The 18,256-nt window shown below is 41.8% G+C and overlaps 1 protein-coding gene across 1 annotated transcript in view; it reads left to right on the forward strand.

The window, feature by feature from the left end:
- The window catches only part of CRPPA (CDP-L-ribitol pyrophosphorylase A), a 108,201-nt gene extending 102,537 nt beyond the window's left edge, over positions 1 to 5,664 (forward strand). The window contains exon 10 of the mRNA XM_056484348.1: positions 3,325 to 5,664. Coding sequence (XP_056340323.1) covers positions 3,325 to 3,429 — 105 coding nt within the window. The 3' untranslated portion in view covers positions 3,430 to 5,664. The remainder of the gene's footprint in view (positions 1 to 3,324) is intronic.
- The last annotated feature ends 12,592 nt before the right edge of the window (positions 5,665 to 18,256 follow it).

The following is an 18,256-nucleotide window of genomic DNA, read 5'->3' on the forward strand; positions in this document are numbered from 1 at the left end:
CTGATTTCTCCTGCACTTAGAGGGTGGCTCCTGGGCCCAGGTGCTGAACACTCTTCAGTGAATGGGTGACCCTGAGATCAGAATGGGATAATATTACTGGGATGGACCATCAATACAAATCTAAAATTAGTAGCTCCTACAATAAATACTTTAAAGGCGTGCCTTATTGAAATCCTCAGTATATACTTCACAAGCTAGTTAAACCATCAACTGGAACTGTACTTAGAATAGGAATATATTTTCTATTATATTTGTTATCCTAATTGAGATTATATATATACACCCTTAAAGAAAAACATTTCTGGTTATTTCCAAAAGACAGACTCACAGTGACCAATCCTAGACAGGGAGACTTATAATGATAGTATTAATAATCGGATTATTAGAAGTGAATTAACTGTAAAGGATGCAGGTTTAATTTGTGCTGCTTACTTGCTGTGCTTCTGTTTTTGAAGCAGTTTCAGTTCAGCAGCCAGTTTCAGTGATTTTTAGACATCTGTACACATTACTCTGCCACACTGCCTGCCTTGCAAATATTGCTCATAATTCTTTGCATGTCTTTCCTTCAGAACATGGAAATTGGCACTAAAGCCTTAGGTTTAGCTTTAGAAAAGGCTTTTTTCAGTCTAAAGGAATCTTATGGTGTCACTTTCAATCTCTCCTGTGAAAGTTAAATTTCTTTTTCTTACTTCCTTTTATGTTTAGAAACTATAATTTATTGCTGCAAAGGAATGTGTACCAAATCCAGTAACCAACAGAGGATGTGGAAAGATTTATTGGGAGAAACATTAAGAGCATTCCTGGCCAGGTGTATTTTATTTCTTTCTGTGAAATGGAAAAAAAATACTATACACCTCCAGCCAACTTCAGATATGGCTGGAAGCCCATTTGGAAGAGAATATCTGTGATTGTAAAGTGCTTCTTGAGATAAACTGAAGAAAAAGTGATGAAGGGCACAAAGAGATTTGGCATTGCTGAATAGCAAGAGCTGTGTTGCCCAGTTTTGAAATCAATTGCAGTGTTTGCCATCTGAGTGAGTGTGCAAATGACTTCTGCTCTCCTTGTACTTTATCCAGCAGTTTATACCCATGGAAAATCAGGGACTGAACACTGCTGAACCACAGCAGTGAATTCTGAGTTTGCCTTTGCACCCTTGCTCCATGACAAAAGGTTCTGAAGGAACAGGATCTCAGTAGACTTCTGCACTCCTTGATTAACTTAGAAGGTGTCACTCAGTGAAAAGCAAGGCACATGTCATGAAAATTTTTATTCTACCAGTTTTTTAGAATTTTAATAAATAATTTTACTGCATATTGGAATATATAACATGAATTTGTGAGGAGTATAATGTTTTGCAAGGTTACAAATTGTAATTTACTTATTTGATGATATTTAGGACAAGATTCTAGGCAAATACAAAAAACATTTTTCCAAGAATGATAAAAAAAACCAGTTATATACTAGCTATTGCTAATTTGATCCAGTTACCTCTCTGGCATGTTTAATTTCATTTATGTAAGTAACAAAGTTAATAAGAGCATTATCATAGAATCATAGTTTGGTTTGGAAGAGTCCTTTAAAGTTTAGTTGCCTACTCCAACCCCCCTGCAGTAAGCAGGGACATCTTCAACTAGATCAGGTTGCTCAGAGCCCTGTCCAACCTGACCTTGAATGTTTCAAGGGACGGGGCATCCACCTCTCTGGGCAACCTGTTCTATTGTTTTACCTTCCCATCATAAAAACTTTCTTCTCTGTATCTAGTCTGAATGGACTCTATTTTACTTTAAACCATACTCCTTGTCCTGTCACTACAGACCATATTTTAAGGTCTGACCCCATCTTTCTTGCAGGCCCTCTTTAAGTGCTGAAAGGCTGCAATAAGATCACCACAGGGCCTTCCCTTTCCCAAGCAGAACAACCCCAACCCTTTTAGCCCTTTTTCATAAAAGAGGTGCTCCAACCCTCTCAGCATTTTTTGTGACACTCCTCACACTCCTCTAGACCCTTTTCCACACTAAGAATGTTCCAGGGACACCTTTTCCCTTGCAGTTTTCCCTTCAACTGCAACTTCTTAGTCTCCAGTTCCCCTCTGTGCTAGCTGAATAGACTGGTCCCTTCAGCAGTTGCCTTATTTATTAAAACCAAGTTTTGATCTTGTGGTTTTGTATAGGTTGTGGAAATGGTTTCTTCTATGTCCATTAGTCCAAATTTCTTAAGTGTTCTCTACAAATTTTTCCTTCATGCAGCATCTTAGAAAAAGAGATGAAAAGATATGGAATTAAACTGCTCCATCCTCCTGTATCCTCTATATAACATTTTACATGGATGTGATTCTCATGTTAAAGGACCCTCATGATAAGTTTCCTTGATCTGTCCAGTAATCTCTTCCATTGTATACTAGTCCTTACCTATTGTTTCCATCATGGAATAAATGGAATAAATGGATAGATAAAACCTATTGTTTTATCCATCATGGCTACAGAGAACAGCTCTTGATTTCTCTTAGTAGATTGTCCCTACCCTAGAGTTTTGTAGACCTTTTTCTCAGTTGCTTCACAGAAATTTTTCTCTCCTATTTCTCACTCCAAGGATGTCACCATTCCTGACTATACCTATTGCTATTTTCCCAGTGCACAAATGGAAATCTTACTGGTAGCAAAAGGCCAACCTTTTGTAGACCATACAATTAAGAAAACTTGGTAATTAGACAAAAGAATCTTTCAAATGTGAGCTGGAGTGCTCAATTAGAAAAACAGAATCAATGTCTCATTCTATTGCTGTTTCCTGTGTTGGTTTCTATACTTGCCTATCAAAACCAGACTACTTTTTATGTTATTTGATACAAAAATTAGCCTAAACCATTGACATCCCAGTGCTTAAATGCCTTTGTGAATTCAAGTACTTGGTAGACTATAGATAGGATTCAGTACATGCTTAAAGTTGCAGGTCTTTAACTATGCTAGTTGATTAAATCCTGTATTTTGGTCCATGTTTTCAACCCCAAAATATTTATTGCCTTTTAGATTTTAAAATTCAGTAAGGAAGCCAGTGAGTGAATCAAGTTTTTGGTGGTCTCTGAGTAGATAGAATTTCAGCAGTTTTGCATCAAGGAAATTGGAGAAAATTGTTATTACTATGAAATTACGCTTCCTTAAAATAAAAGAGGTTTAGAGGTTCTTCTTCCAATAAAGATCTTTGTTTCTTCAGCAATCATATGGTAATTTGGTGTAAATGAAAATTGATCTTAAATATTTACTTTTTCCAATTTTGTAAATACATTGTTTTCCATACTCCCTCTTTTTTTTCCTTTTCTTTTTGTTCCAGGACCCTTTGCTGCTTCAGGAGACAGTAAATTCTGCTGCTGCTCTTATCATGGCATTAATAAAGGACAGAAACCCGGAGCTTATTGGCCAGCTGTTGGTAGCATAAGACCATAAATCATGTGTAGCTTTTGGAAATGTTAGTCATCATCTGTTCACCAAAGGTCTTAAGCCATTTTATTATTTTGAAAACTCTGGATTTGTGCCACTTATTATTATGATCCTTTAACAGCATATTTTTGATATTTAAAATGCAATCTAATATTATGTATAAAGTGTAAAAGGAAATACAAATGATTCTGAGATACACTGGGTATATACTGTGAGGAATGATAATGAAGTGTTTTTTAAGGTACTGATCATTTTAAAAGGAGCACAGAGGACACCAAAGCAGAATTGTCTTTAACTATGTGTGTATCCTGTACTCTACGATGGCATGACTGAAGTTTTATTTTGGTTAAATTAATCCTAAAGTACAGCTCATCTACTTTATGTAAAATTATTTAAAAATTGCTGCTGTAATACCTCTTAGTGAATGTAGAGTTCCTTAAAGAGTGTATCTTTCCTGACATAAAGAGAAATGCATATTGCAGGAAGTTGGAATTCTCTGTGGAATTAAGGTAACCTCAAGTCAAATAAAAGATAGGCATGGGTACAACGAGGTGCTAACCCCTGGTTTTCCAGATGCAGTATGCTCTGGCTGTAGCCTCCTTGGTGCGACACTTCTTCCAGTGCCCATGTGCCATCATTCAGAGCTCCTGTAGTTCCATGAAATAGGAAGAGTCTGCTAATTCATGTATAAGAATACAATTCTCATCTCTTGCTGGTTAGCAGATGTGTGTAGTAAATAGCAGCAAGGAGAGCAAGCATTATGATTTCAAAGATACACTGCATTGATAGTCAAGTGTGGATCTTTGGGACAGGAAGATGAAATGATGAATGATTGTTGTGTGGAGTATCTCCAGGTATTGCAACCACTAAGAGCAATATGAGCAGTCTCCCTGAAAACACGTCTTTCCATATACATTAGGAATTTTATCTCTGCTGCAATTTGTGAAGGGGCTAGGTTAGTGTCTTACATACTTGATACAGCTGGAATAAGGTCTTGGAGAAGTATCCCCACCAGAAGTGTCCAGTGAATCCCTGATTCAGTCTGTCACTGTCAGTTCAGCAAGTTTCCCTCTAAAACAGCCTCCCTCCCCTTACTCCCATCATGTTCCACTCTCTCTGATTCTCAGACAAAACTTGGGATAACAAGCTCCCTGCTTGGTACCTTTCCTCTTTCTCTTCATATGATTATTTATATCTCTGGTTTAAATCTCTTTTAGAAGCTGATCTTGGTACCAAACTTCTTTCATTGCACAATAAAATAAAGAGTTGTTAGCTGACGGTTCTATATCCAAAGCAGAAATTTTTTCCCACATACAAGTCATGCAAAAGTATCTAACAAAGTTCTTGTGCATCATCTGCTTTCTTCTTTGCTTCTTTCTTCTCTCTACTTTGATTAATAATTTGTCCTTTTCTGACATTGTACAGCATAAGCATTCATATTAGCTATATATATATACAATAGGCATATTTTATTCATCCATATATTCATGTCTGTTCATATGCAGAGCACACAAATAAATTAAGCACTAAAGAATTTATTACTGGTATTCATAATTTAACAGGACAGCTCTCACAAATAAGTTTTCTGAATGTGCTTTTACATTAATAAATTTGATGAAGGAACTCGTCCCACAGGCTTTTAAAAGACATGATGAAAGATGTCTCTTTGACTGTATTTTGTTATTCTTGTTTGCTTGAAGACTAAAATGCAATCTGTGATGTGTTTTCCCCAAACAATAAAAAGGTGAATTTGGAAAATCCTTCAGGTTTTCTATCCACTCTAATTTATACACTGTGACACTGCATTAACATTTGTTTGTGTATAACATCATTTGTTTAAACAGAGCTTTTATTTTTTGGGCTTGTTTTACTTACCTCATTCTCCTAAGAGGATTTCAGTCCAATTAAAAATGATACTGCAATGAACTGCTGTAACAAAAAAAAAAAAAAATTATAGTTGTTTATGGATTTATTTTTAAAAAAGAACAGACAATGTACAAGAAAAAGTAAGTTTTGGGTCAACCAGTATACTTAGTACTAATCCTAAATGGAAGATAATAAGCTTTATTAATGTACTGTTAATCATTGCGTTATTCCTTTTAAATCTTTAGTAATCTTCTAAAATAATTTACAAACATTGGAAAGTCCATTTTGCTGGAAGCAAGTACACCAACAACAGAACTACTAAAACAGATCACAAAATACTAAAACTGCAGTAAAAAAAAAAAAGAAATTGGCCTGTGATTAATGCTATTGTGTATCCAAACCAAATTTAAATGGGTTTTTGGGTGATTGTTAGTACTTACAATGGGAATAAAGATATAAAATAAAATTAAGAAACTGGCTGATTGTTTTTTGTCCGTGCATAGCTTCTCACAAATAGCAGTATACATGAGAAACTTGGCAGCCTTTTGTACACACATGCTGTTTTGAATTTAACTAGTGAATCAGTCACCACCCATATTGCTTTGAACATTTGGACAGAGATAACAGAAAGTAAATAGAAGCTCAGACTCTGCCAGCCTTGCTTACCTTACTCCTCAAGTACTCTAATTAGTATTCCTTGGGTAGTGTTCATAGAATAGAGAATGCAGAATGCCAGAATGTGCCCCTAGAAATGCTTTTCAAAACTGCAAATTTGAGTGAATTAGATTTGTATACTGAAATTAACCGACTTCATGAAAAATCTGAAATCTGTGTTATTTTGTCTTCAATCAGTTAGGTAGAGATTTTCTATTTAGTCTTTTTTTTTTCTTTAGCTTTTCAGACAACCTAGCTTGAAAAAACAGTGGCTTGATGGTCCTCTGAAGAAGAAAGAAATGAAAAGGATAGAAGATGGTGGCATTAATAAACAAAAAACCCCAGCACTCTAAAACTATACCAAAAAGCAGACAGAAAGAAAGTGAGATGTTACCTATGGTAACCAGTGGCATAATAGAGTCAACTTTAGTTGAGCTCATCTTAATAATTAATGTAGGCTGCAGAACAAAAATTTTCTGGATGCCATGGAGCCTTTGGTGTATTCAAATTTGTATTTCTATGTGACACCCAAGTCTCATCATCTCCACAGTGCTGTTCTAGGTACCATCCAAACAGAAGCTTCCAAAGACATAACGTTGCCAATTAATGTTTGGCAATTTCTGAAGATACAACTTTTCCTGTCTGTAGATCATTCTGCCAGAGCAGGGTCATACTTTAGTTGCTCTGTTCTCCCTGTCTCAGACACTTGCCACTTCTCACTTCTTTTTGTTTGGCTTTTATTTCTGAGGAAGAGCACATTCACTTTGAGCATGCAAAATTTTTTTTTGTTTTGTATCTTCTTCCTCTTGATCTGTAACTTGGATCTGAAAAATTCTAGTTCATCTTATCAAGCATTCATTGATGTGCAGACAATCCCTTCATTGTTCTTGAGGAAGGTTTGGGGGTTCCAGAATAAGGTTAGGTTAACAGTGTTCCTGTAAGCCAGAGTTTGGGGCAAGATTATTCCTGCCCAACTCAATCCAATTTGCACCTGATTTTGAATAATTTGTAAAGGCACATGGTTCAATGACTAATTCCCTGCTCTGGTGCCTACAGTGAGACATCAAAGGCAAAGTGTGAAAATGGGTTCAAATCCTTGTGCCCCAGTGCCTGTACTTTCAACTTCAGACTGGTAATTTTTTATGACATCTGTCTCCCTCAGCCAACTTTCCAGACCAGTTGCTTACCAGAATTCAGTATATCTTGTGTTTCTGGCAAGCACCAAAGAGAAGAAGCAGTCACTGACACTGCATTTTTCCCAGTGTAGGTTGATTTTGATTGACAGGGCTGTACAGCACTTGTTAAATATACATTTTCCTTCATTATTTCTTCCAGGAATACTCAATTAGTTTAGAGATCTAAAAAACACCATTTCAGCACCTGTGCTTAGGAAACAGTCCCAACTATGAAAATACTTTTCGTGATAGAATAAAGTCACTTCTCTTGCATATGTCAATCTGAGGAGCAAATGGCATTTCTTAATATATTTATTCCAAGGTTAATTTAAGTATACTTCCAATATTTATATTGAAATGGATCTTGTCCTTCATCCTGCACCTATTCCTGTCTCAGAAACTAAAATTTTAATTTAGTTTAAATGCCACAACACTGAATTATAACACAGTTACAAAGATAAATGACAGAGCAAGAGACTTGGACAAGAAAAAAAGTGATGTGAATTTAAATAGTGTAGAGAAACAAGGAGGCAAGGGAGAATATACCAGAGCTCCACCAGATGGCAAAACCTGCAGGGGAGACCCCTTGAATGGTAGGATAGGCTAAGAGCTGTAGGCAGGAATGGTTTCCAGGTTCAGTAGCACTTCAGATGGCAGCTCAGGAAGGCATTTCTCTCTTTAGCAGCCATTTCAGATAACCTTCTGTCTTGGGTTGTTGTCACTTCTGCATCTCTTTCATTACTCTGCCTCCTTCCTTTTGTTTTTGTGCCTCAGACTGGTCACTTCAAATTTCATACTTCATTTTCATTTTAGCCATTCCTGTTTTCTCCTGTGCTCTTTTCCAATCCTTTTCTCCATTTCTCTTGCTTATTCTTTCTCTCCGTATTTGCCACTCTTTTTCCATTCCTCCCAGCCCACCATCGTTGAAAGAGATGATCCCCCCTCCCTTCCCTTGCAAGCCAGGCCGTGGTCTGGCATCAGAAACCCTTCCTCGCTCCTGGATCGAGAACTGAGGCGCTGGGGCTTTGGCACCTCCGTGCTGCTCACAGCTGGGACTGAAAACAGATGTCACTTCCGCTGCCAGCTGCCGGCAGATGAGCAGCAGCTGCCCGAAGGGACAGACCTCCTGCATGGCAGCTGCTGGGCTGACACTGATGCTGCCTCTTAGCTGGAGTCAAGCTGTAAGCAGAGCCTTCCCACTGAGGGGGAACAATCCACCCCAAGGCCAGACCCCCTCCCCCTGCTTCAGTAGCCAAACTAGGGTTTGTAAAGTCAGCACCTAGTCAAGGAGCCAGATTTGCAAATCTATCAGACTGGCAGCAGCAACAAAGAAGTGAAAGAAGAAAAAGCCAAATCCAGGTATGGCTTACAGTCCTGGTGACTGGAAAAAGTGTGTTTTCACTTAGTAACCAGTGGTTTTGCCAGGAGTTGCTCAGAGACAAAAAAGCAAGGAACCCCACGATGCTGTGCTAAGCAGTTCCTTTCCCCAGCAGAGGCATGGCCTCACTGAGGCCCCACTGAAGTCAGTGGGACTGAAATATCCTTGCAGTGCACTCAAGAATGCACGGCATCTCCTCCCTCCGGCCATCTCCAGCTAACTCACACAACCATGCTGCTTATGCTAGGGGCTTATTATTATTATCATCATCATTATTTTTATTGTGCTGCAGTTCTAAGTGTGTATTTACGCTGTGCTCAACTCCCTTGCCATTTGGTAGGGAACATTCTGGTCTTGATTAATGCCCACTATGGTTTGGAATTTAGTTGTAACTCCAGCTTAAGCACCCACAGGCCTGTGGTGCGTGGGGTTATAGGGACACTTTTGAAGGGCAGTTCAGAATTTAATATCTGTCTTTGAGTACTCACTCTGAATCCAGTGACAGCACAATAAGCCTAAAAGGATGATTTTGTGCAGGACTAGAAAAGGACTTTGTCTCTATTGGACACAGTATTTTGTCCCTCTCTCCTGTATGCTAGCATTTAGGGTTGTGCTGTTGTGTAGAAATTCGGACAAGGAAGCTGAAAAACTATTACCTGCCTGGAAACTAACCCTGTAAAAAGGCTAGCTCTCAGCAGTCACCAGGTGGGATGCCTTTTTGGGGAGAAGGTACATTGTGATTCCTGCTGCAAAGGGATGTGCTGGAGGCATGCAGGGCTGCAGCAAGAGAATCACAGATTCTATTTGCCTAAACGGTGACTCAGCTGTGGGGCACTGTTTTCTTAACTTTGCAGTTTCAGGTCCTTCCTGTGTTGAGGGCAAGATGAATATTTGTTATTCTAACACTGTTGTACCCCTTTGGCAGACAAGGTCACATAATATACATGACTGAAGTGCAGGGGTGTCAGACTCTGGATGTGGCTCCTCTCTTTGGCTGTCGTGTGCAGTCTTTGTTAGCAGTAAGTAAGCCTGGTTGTGTGTTGTAACATGCAAACCTCTCTGAAAATGATAAATCTGAAAATGCTCAGAGGTGAACTGCATTCCAGACTGGTAGGTCAGGATAAAAAAAGGAAGGAAGGAAACGAGGTGTCTCTCACCCCTTCTGGGAGTGGCTGCTTAGAACAGATCAAAGAAGTACTTTTATGATGGATATTTCAAGAAAAGCTGCAAAATGCCTTGAGTGCACAGCAGAAAATACACATTACTTCTCCTTGGTTGTTTGGTTTTTTCTTAATCTTTAAAGCAACTGGCTTTGCTCGCTTTGGTCTTTAATCCTGCTTCTGATTGTGCACCTTTGTGTAGGCAGCTCCACAGCTTTGGAATGTGCAGGATTTGTCCAAAGCATTGCTGCACCATGGTTACTTACTGTTACTTACAGTATAAGAATGGTCATTAAAGTGGCAGCAATGCACCCTCTGCTGGTGTCCATCAATATTTTATCCAAAATCTTCCCCAAGTTAACTAATCAATAAATACTAATGGCAGAGGAAGGGCCAATATTTTTCTCTCCATCTTCTCTGATTCCCAGCAGTGATAACCTAAGGTGTTGAGATGAGATGAAAAAACTCTGGGCATGATGTCAGCTACAAAGTGAAGAACAAAGATGCAACCACCTTCAAGAAGAGGCTGGAAAACACCCTTAGCATGTGGGCTAGTGGAAAAACGGGGATTCATGCTAATCAGGCTGTGTAGGTGGAGGATGGCAAAACATTTGTTATCGTCTGGGATGGCTCCTGCCAACATGTATCTGCCTCAGGCTGAATTTTTGGTAGTGGCTTTGCAGACCTTTTTCATTCCTCTCAAAACACACACTGAGTAAGATTAGTTTCAGCTTTCAGGAAAACCCTAAATTACAGAAGAAATGAGCATTTGAACAATTCTGTGTCCAAATTATGAATATTCAAGTGGTTTTTTTGAGTGCTAATTTGCACTTTAGTAAAAAGCTCGTTGTTTTTTTTTTTTTTTTTTTTTAATGACTTTTAAGCCAAATTTTATAAAAACCTTAGAAACATCAGAAAAAAACTAGAAAATATTAACTGTATTGCACTGTGATAGATGTGTTTCATGACTCAAGTGAGCATTAATGAATGGCTGGGCATAGTGGCAGTAAGTTGGAAACAGGTGAATGTAAGGCCAGCCTACACTACCAATCTTGCGTGCAAATTTAGAAAAACCCTGTTTTGAGTGTGAAGTAAAATGGGAAAGAAAATCTCAGTAAGAAGAGACATACACTAGAGTCAGTGAGGATAACAGAATGATTTCTAGTCCGTGATTATCATAAAGAAATATCCTTTAGAATGAATCTAATAATTTATGTTCTTTATTAGATTTGTATTTTTCCACAATAAGGCATTCAGATGGATCCTCAGAAAATCTTTCAGGACAAAAATGCCGTTTTGTAGATATTCAGTGTGGAAAAATGTCAAACTTGTATAAAATTATGTTGAAGGTAATAATGCCTTGGATGTAAAACACTCTGCTCTTCAGTAGCTCTTTCATGCCCTCTGCAGTTAAAACTCTGTTTTGTGTCTGTGCAGTCAATGTGCTTTTCCTGATTGCAGAATTCAGTGCCTAAGGTTAAGGAAAACTGTTAAACTGTAAATATTATTATAAATTTTTTGGGGTTGCCTGTAGGCTAGGTTGTGACTTTTATTGTACACTCACATTTTGCAAGCATTACAGTAACACAGATGATCCTGTGCTTTTTCCAGTGGTGCCTCTTACACAGCAAGAGCTGAGAGCACAGAAGTAAACAGAGGTGCCTTCCTATGTGAGATCTTTGCTGGTTTCTTTACATGCAGGCATCCATCTCCACTCAGGTCTGGAGTTTCATGCATGTTTGCTGTCAGGTAGAATTTATGTACAGACGACAGTATAAACTACTTTAAAGCAACTGTGAGTCTCATCATTACATGTAACTTCTTTGCTTTCAGAAAATGCTGATCATATTTTTGCATAGAATCATCTGAAGTGATCATCCTACCCAAAACAGTTATAAAAGCAGGTGAGAAAAAGTGTCTTATTTCAATTGATTGTACCTTGATTGTCTTCAACTGATTTCAAAAACATGTCTAACTTATGGACATACAAAATTGTGAAATAATGTACCATAGCCCTTCTACTTATGTTTGAAGAGAAGTGTGTAAGAGTGCATAAAAATCTCATCAGATGAAAGAAGAAATGGTCAGTTTCTACAGTGCCAAAGGTCATTCCTGAAGTATCTATAACAGGACTCTTGGGGAGGAAAGAATAAGTATGATGAAAGTATCTCTGAAGAAACTAACATATTGCAATACACTAAATGCATTACTTCGGGTTCCTGATCTTCACTGAGACATTAATGTGCCAGCCAGTTTTAAAACAGTGACTGTTCTCCAAGGAGCTCCACAGCCTAAATTAACCACCCTAGGAGTGAGGCTGGACACAGATGCTGTAAGAGGCTGGGGAAGGCCAAGAAGCCAGGTGCAGCTTGAGGAAACACAAAACCCCAGAATGGTGAGGCCAGTGCCAGATCACAGAGACCCTTTAGGCCCCCACTGTCTCTTGCTGCCCTCTTTCCTCCCCATAAAAGAAGAAAGGGAATATGGTGCACATGGTCCCATCTTTCAAAAAAAATCAAGGAATCTGGTTTCCTGGGCACTCGTACTGCTCAGGGAAAAGGAGAACTGGCAGGTTGGTAAACTTCGCTATGCTTCAGCCTCTCTCTCTATGCAATATGAATAATGGCTGCTCCACAGCAGCATTTCTTACAGTGAATGTATTCATATTTATGAAGTATTTTGTAAATTGAAAACCATAAATGCTTGAAGGAGCTGTCTTGTAAAATTTATTACTGCTGAGATGATACTCAAGTGCCTAAAACCACTCTGTGTATTAGGGAACCCCTGATTAACCAGTTGAACAGTGGAAATCCTGTTTTGCTTGCATTCATTTTTCAGTGGCTCTAGAGATAATAGATGTATTATTCATGTACCTGAAATATAGGCAAGGACCTTGGACCACAGAATTTATCAGTGTATTAAATTTACTCAGCCATGTTTCTCATTTGACTCATTTGATGTCGTGCAGTAGATTTACGAATGCTCATCCCAATTTATGTTGTTTATCAGCAATATGAATCAAGCTGAAATCCTTCTTGGACAGACTCATTGACACTATGCTGTTAAGAATTGGGTTTTTTTGAAAGCATTTAATAGAGGACTGGACTTTCAGGTTATGTGTGCAGCGCTAGGGGAGCAGGCTGGCCCATGTGTGTGTAACCCTGCCAGCCCAGGCTATGACACTGCAAGCAGAGGTGGGGCTGGGGAGACCTGAGGAGAGGGCTGGGACAGGCAGCTGTTTGGCATTCACTTCCAGGCAGAGCCTTCTTCTTGATCCCTGCACAGACCTTGCTGCAGGTACATTGCACCCTCAGCCCAATCCTGGTGCCAGCTCAGCCACTTCCCAGCCCAACAGCCCTGGGGATGGTGGCTGAGCTCAGGACCATCTCCCCCAAGGGACCATCAGCAGGAAACATCCCCACACCCTCTTCACTGCAGACTGCTCTCTGACTAGGCTGAGGCTGACATTTGGTAGGATGAGGAGGAAAAAACACTTGGGAATATTCCACCTGAATGAACTTTTTGGAAGAAAACACATCTACTAAGTTGAAGTGATCTCTGGAACCAAATTGGAATAAGTCAGGGTTTTTATCTTGCTTAAAACACGCAGACTTCAATAAATTCACCAAAGCCATGGCCTAGCATTTCTCTATTTCTATGCTGGCTTCAAAGGAGAGCAGAGCAAGGTCTTGTCCCCACCTTGCAGCTGTCCTCTGCCAAGTGCCTGAAGGACAACCACCCTCTTCTTCTGAGGCACTGAAGCAACCTGCAGGCACACAGAGAAAGCTGGACAACTGAAGTTTTTGTGAAAAGTGTTCAGGAAGAATACTCTATAGGCAAGATGTGGCATTAAACAGCAGAATATTCCTCCCATGGGACAATACGTTGTTATAGGGAAATGCAGTTTAATGCAAAAATAAAACAACGAAACAAAGCAAAGCATTTTAAACAAGCTGCACTTGGATGCCAAACTGTTTTATTTTGATTGAAAATACTCAGATAGATGTTTCAAAATTTTCCTTTTCTATCGCTACTCATATCAAGAAAAAAAAAAGAAAAATGCCACTTTCTGGCCTTGGTATATACTGAAGATATTCAAAGGTCTCTGGAAGTACCTGAGAGCCATAAAGAAATGGTCTGAAACCCTAAAATACTGAGCAAGAGAAGAGAAAGTAAGCGATGCTGAGGTTAAGACTGCTCCTGCGACAAATGCACAGTGTACAGCCTTTCCATCCACTCCTGATGAAGGCGGCGGTGAGTGGAGGGGGTCTGCAGGGGTCAGGGAGCAAACACGGCCGCAGCCGGCGGAGCGGAGGGGCTCGCCCTGCAGGGGGAGTCGAACACCAGGAATGGGAGCGGGCGGGAGCGGCCGCGGCTCCCGGGGCTCCTGCGGGCGCTGCGAGAGGGGGAGCGCGCAGAGCCCGGGAGCGCGCAGAGCCCGAGGAGCGCGCAGAGCCCGGGGAACACACAGAGCCCGGGAACGCGCAGAGCCCGGGAACGCGCAGAGCCCGGGAACGCGCAGAGCCCGGGAGCGAGCAGAGCCCGGGAACGCGCAGAGCCCGGGAACGCGCAGAGCCCGAGGAGCGCGCAGAGCCCGGGAACGCGCAGAGCCCGGGAACGCGCAGAGAGCCCGAGGAGCGCGCAGAGCCCGGGGAACGCGCAGAGATCCCGAGGAGCGCGCAGAGCCCGAGGAGCGCGCAGAGCCCGGGAACGCGCAGAGCCCGGGAGCGAGCAGAGTCCGGGAACGCGCAGAGCCCGAGGAGCGCGCAGAGCCCGGGGAACGCGCAGAGCCCGAGGAGCGCGCAGAGCCCGGGAACGCGCAGAGCCCGAGGAGCGCGCAGAGCCCGGGGAACGCGCAGAGCCCGAGGAGCGCGCAGAGCCCGGGGACGCGCAGAGCCCGGGAGCGAGCAGAGTCCGGGAACGCGCAGAGCCCGGGAACGCGCAGAGCCCGAGGAGCGCGCAGAGCCCGGGAACGCGCAGAGCCCGAGGAGCGCGCAGAGCCCGGGAACGCGCAGAGCCCGGGAACGCGCAGAGAGCCCGAGGAGCGCGCAGAGCCCGAGGAGCGCGCAGCCCGGGGAACGCGCAGAGAGCCCGGGGAGTGCACAGAGCCCGGGGAATAGACACAGAGCCCGGGGGACACACAGAGCCCGGGAGCGCGCAGAGCCCGGGGAACACACAGAGCCCGGGGGACACACAGAGCCCGGGAGCGCGCAGAGCCCGCGGGACACACAGAGCCCGGGGAACGCGCAGAGAGCCCAAGGAGCGCGCAGAGAGCCTGGGGAACACACAGAGAGCCCGGGAGGGCACAGAGCCCGGGGAATACACACAGAGCCCGGGGGACACACAGAGCCCGGGGAATACACACAGAGCCCGGGAAACACACTGTTCTGCTCCTACCCAACGCCTAGGCAGCTTAACCCCATTAGCTGTGGTTTATGTGTTGTGTGTGATAGAGCTTGGTCAATGGGTTTAGCTAATGCAAAATACTTTATGATATTATGAGGTGGATGTGCGTGTAGGGGGAAAGGGCATCCTCCTGGCATATACCAAGGTTCAGGTTGTAGGCTTCCAGCTAAGGAAAGACAGCCTAAAATCTCAGCCCTCTGATGTAGTCAGTCAGTCCCAGGCTCACAGGTACCTCCATTATACCTTAAACTGTATTTAAGCTTTTGAAAAGAAAGTATATTTTTAATCAAATCCTATGCAGAATTTTTTAAAATTACATTTGTGATAATTCATTGTCTTAAAAATAATGTGCAGTCACATATTAATGGCTAAGGATAGAATCAGCAAAGGCTGAAGATAAATATCTGTTCCATACCAAAGTACTTTTACCCTGGTTCTCACTTGCCCTCTTTCTTTAGGATAGTGTGTGCAGGAGGTGTGGGCTCTTCCCAAGTGGGTCCAGGGCAGGTTCGTGAATGACAATCTAGAGCCAAGGGAGCTGCACCTGGTATGTAGTTTGGGGAAACAATTACCAGCTCCTCAACAACTGCCAGAGCCAAGCAGGGCTTGAGGGAGCTGCAACAGCTCCCTGTGATCTCTGTCTGGCAGACACGGAAAGAACGCGCACATGCACAAAGGCACGTTCGGAATTGCACCTGCACACGTGTTAATTTATAGGTCCAGTGTTTAAGCCAGGGCCGGTCACTGTTATTCATGGCTGTCATCAATCTCTTTATTCTTTTGCACTGTTTGTTGCATCCACTTGTTTTAGCACTAGTGCTGGAGGTGCAGTTAATAAGTGCCTCACCCCAGCTCAGAGAAGATTCATAGCTCCAGCTTGATTGGACTCCTTTGCTCAATGTCAAAGTTGTCTAAAGACCACTTACATGTGAGATTTTTGAATATCCTGTACATACCAGATCTTTTTACATACGTTATCCAATCTAAGTGCTGGCTGTTATCAGTGCAATACACTTAGACAATCTCAGCTGTATCAGCTTGCTGTATTCTTGATCATTCTCATTAGATTAAATACAAGCACTAATAAACGACAGATTCCCTTTCTCTTTCTGTGAACACATCACAGTTTTCATGCAGACTTTTTTCAGATTTCATATATTTTACCCAGTCAGCTTCTTCCAATTATTCTGATCTGTTTGAGACTGAGATCAAAGTTATTGTTAGCATTAGCTTAAACAAGTACACAATAAAAATTGATTTTCAGTGGCTTATGTGTAACATTTTGCATGGGGAGATCCCCATGTAATTTATAAACATCCATTAGAGGTGACAGCAAGCAGTGTATAATAGCCAGGGAGAGCTGTTCCCATTTTGCAGAGAGACACAATTTCTGAGTCTTGATTTACCTCTAGCCTTGACAGCAAGATAATGCAATCACACTTCCTGACAGCAGCACACCACCAAGAGTTGCTGCTACTTCTGCCCCCACCTTTCCTTACAATGTGACCTCTCCTCATAATAGCTCATTGGCCATTTCTATGGAAGACTGTGACAATCCAGCTGTTTTAAAGGATTTTACTTGGTGTGCATAAGACACTAACATGACTAATTTTGGTTCACAGGTACTCCAACTAAAATCTATCTTGTCCACACTGAAGATCAGCAGCTTACTCCAGATAGAACTGTAAAGCAGCATATGGTTTAACTATCTCTTTCTGTATGCTACTCACAGAAAGAGAAAACAGCTGTTGAAATTGCAACTCTTCCTTGTACTTTCAGTCACAGACAATCCAGTGAAGCTCCCCTGAAGTTGGCAGTGTTGACCACCTGGAATCAACTGCACAAATTATTCATGGAGTGAACCTGATCTCCACACTAATACAAGGACATATTGAAAGCAACTGAGGAATCTCATCTGTCTGTGTGAAAGGCCAGAAAGGGTGTCATTTAATGTAATAGCTGCCTAACTGAGAAAAATAGATGGAAGCAGGAAAAAGACATGCCTAGATATCCCCATGGAGGTCCAGCCATACTTTACAAGGTGTTTCTTCTGGAAATTGTAAACATTATCCCCCTCCAAAAATCAACCTCCTGCACATTGTTCTGGGCTTGCCTTTATAAGCACTGCCTTCTGCCAATCTTACTATCTCACCTGCAACACAGGCCTGGCATGACTGTGTTAATTTGATTCTTCTATCAGCCTGGCTTCTGTTCCTTGTGATTCCTCTGCAATATATTCCTTTTCATGGTATAGAAGGAAAAGGAGCAGATACCAACAAACAGTTTGTTGCACAATCCTGAAAAGTCTCAGGAGTGTCTTTGTGGGGATGTAATTTAGAAGGACATTGATACAATGAATAATTCTGAGTTTTCTCCTCAGGAAAAGAGGTTCAATCCAGTCCTTATAAATATGCAATGTTGTTTGAGAGAGGTATTGATTTCTGAAACAGTTTCTCCTCTTTGGAATGGTCCAAAATCCTTGAATGTTGGCCAGTTTCTGAGGTCCTAAAAGATAACAAGAGCAGAGGTTTTGATAAATTGTCCAAGGTAATTTATCAGATTTCTTCTGAGGAATGGAGACAGAGAAACTATATAGCTCTGTAGTTGCCAGAAAAAACTTTGTACTCTTATCTTCTGAACTGAGACAGGATTTAAGTCACAAGTACAACCTGTGGTAATCTCCAAGCAAGTTGCTATAAGGACAGCCAAATTCTTAAGATAAAGAGATAAAGGCTCTCATGCATTGTTTTGGTTGCCACACTGTAGGGATTTCCATCCTTTAGTGACCTGTGTGCAGTTCAGGGTTAGAAACCAAGGTAGCTTCAGGGAGGGACAGATCTGGGAGCTTGCTGCCAGCACTTACCACTGCACACACTTCTCAGAATGGTCAAGGCCTTCTGTCAGACTCCTTTCCAGAATCTCAGCCCCAGCTGCATGTCCTGCTGGCCCAGCTCCCTTCTGCTACCAGAAGCAAAGCTTCTCTTCCCTTCATAGGCAGCTACTCTCAGCCTCAAATCCAACATCTCCAGCCCCATACTATCATGAGCTTCACATGTGCTTTTCCAGTAGGAAAGGCCACTTTCCTACTTTGGATTACTTTTTCCTGGTCTTCCTTGAACTGACAAATCTCACCAACCCCAGTTTCCACAGGAGACCAGAAGTCTCTGTATATCCCTCTTCTGTTTC

Source organism: Oenanthe melanoleuca, chromosome 2 (assembly GCF_029582105.1).
Source record: "Oenanthe melanoleuca isolate GR-GAL-2019-014 chromosome 2, OMel1.0, whole genome shotgun sequence".
In the NCBI taxonomy this organism is placed as follows: Eukaryota; Metazoa; Chordata; class Aves; order Passeriformes; family Muscicapidae; genus Oenanthe; species Oenanthe melanoleuca.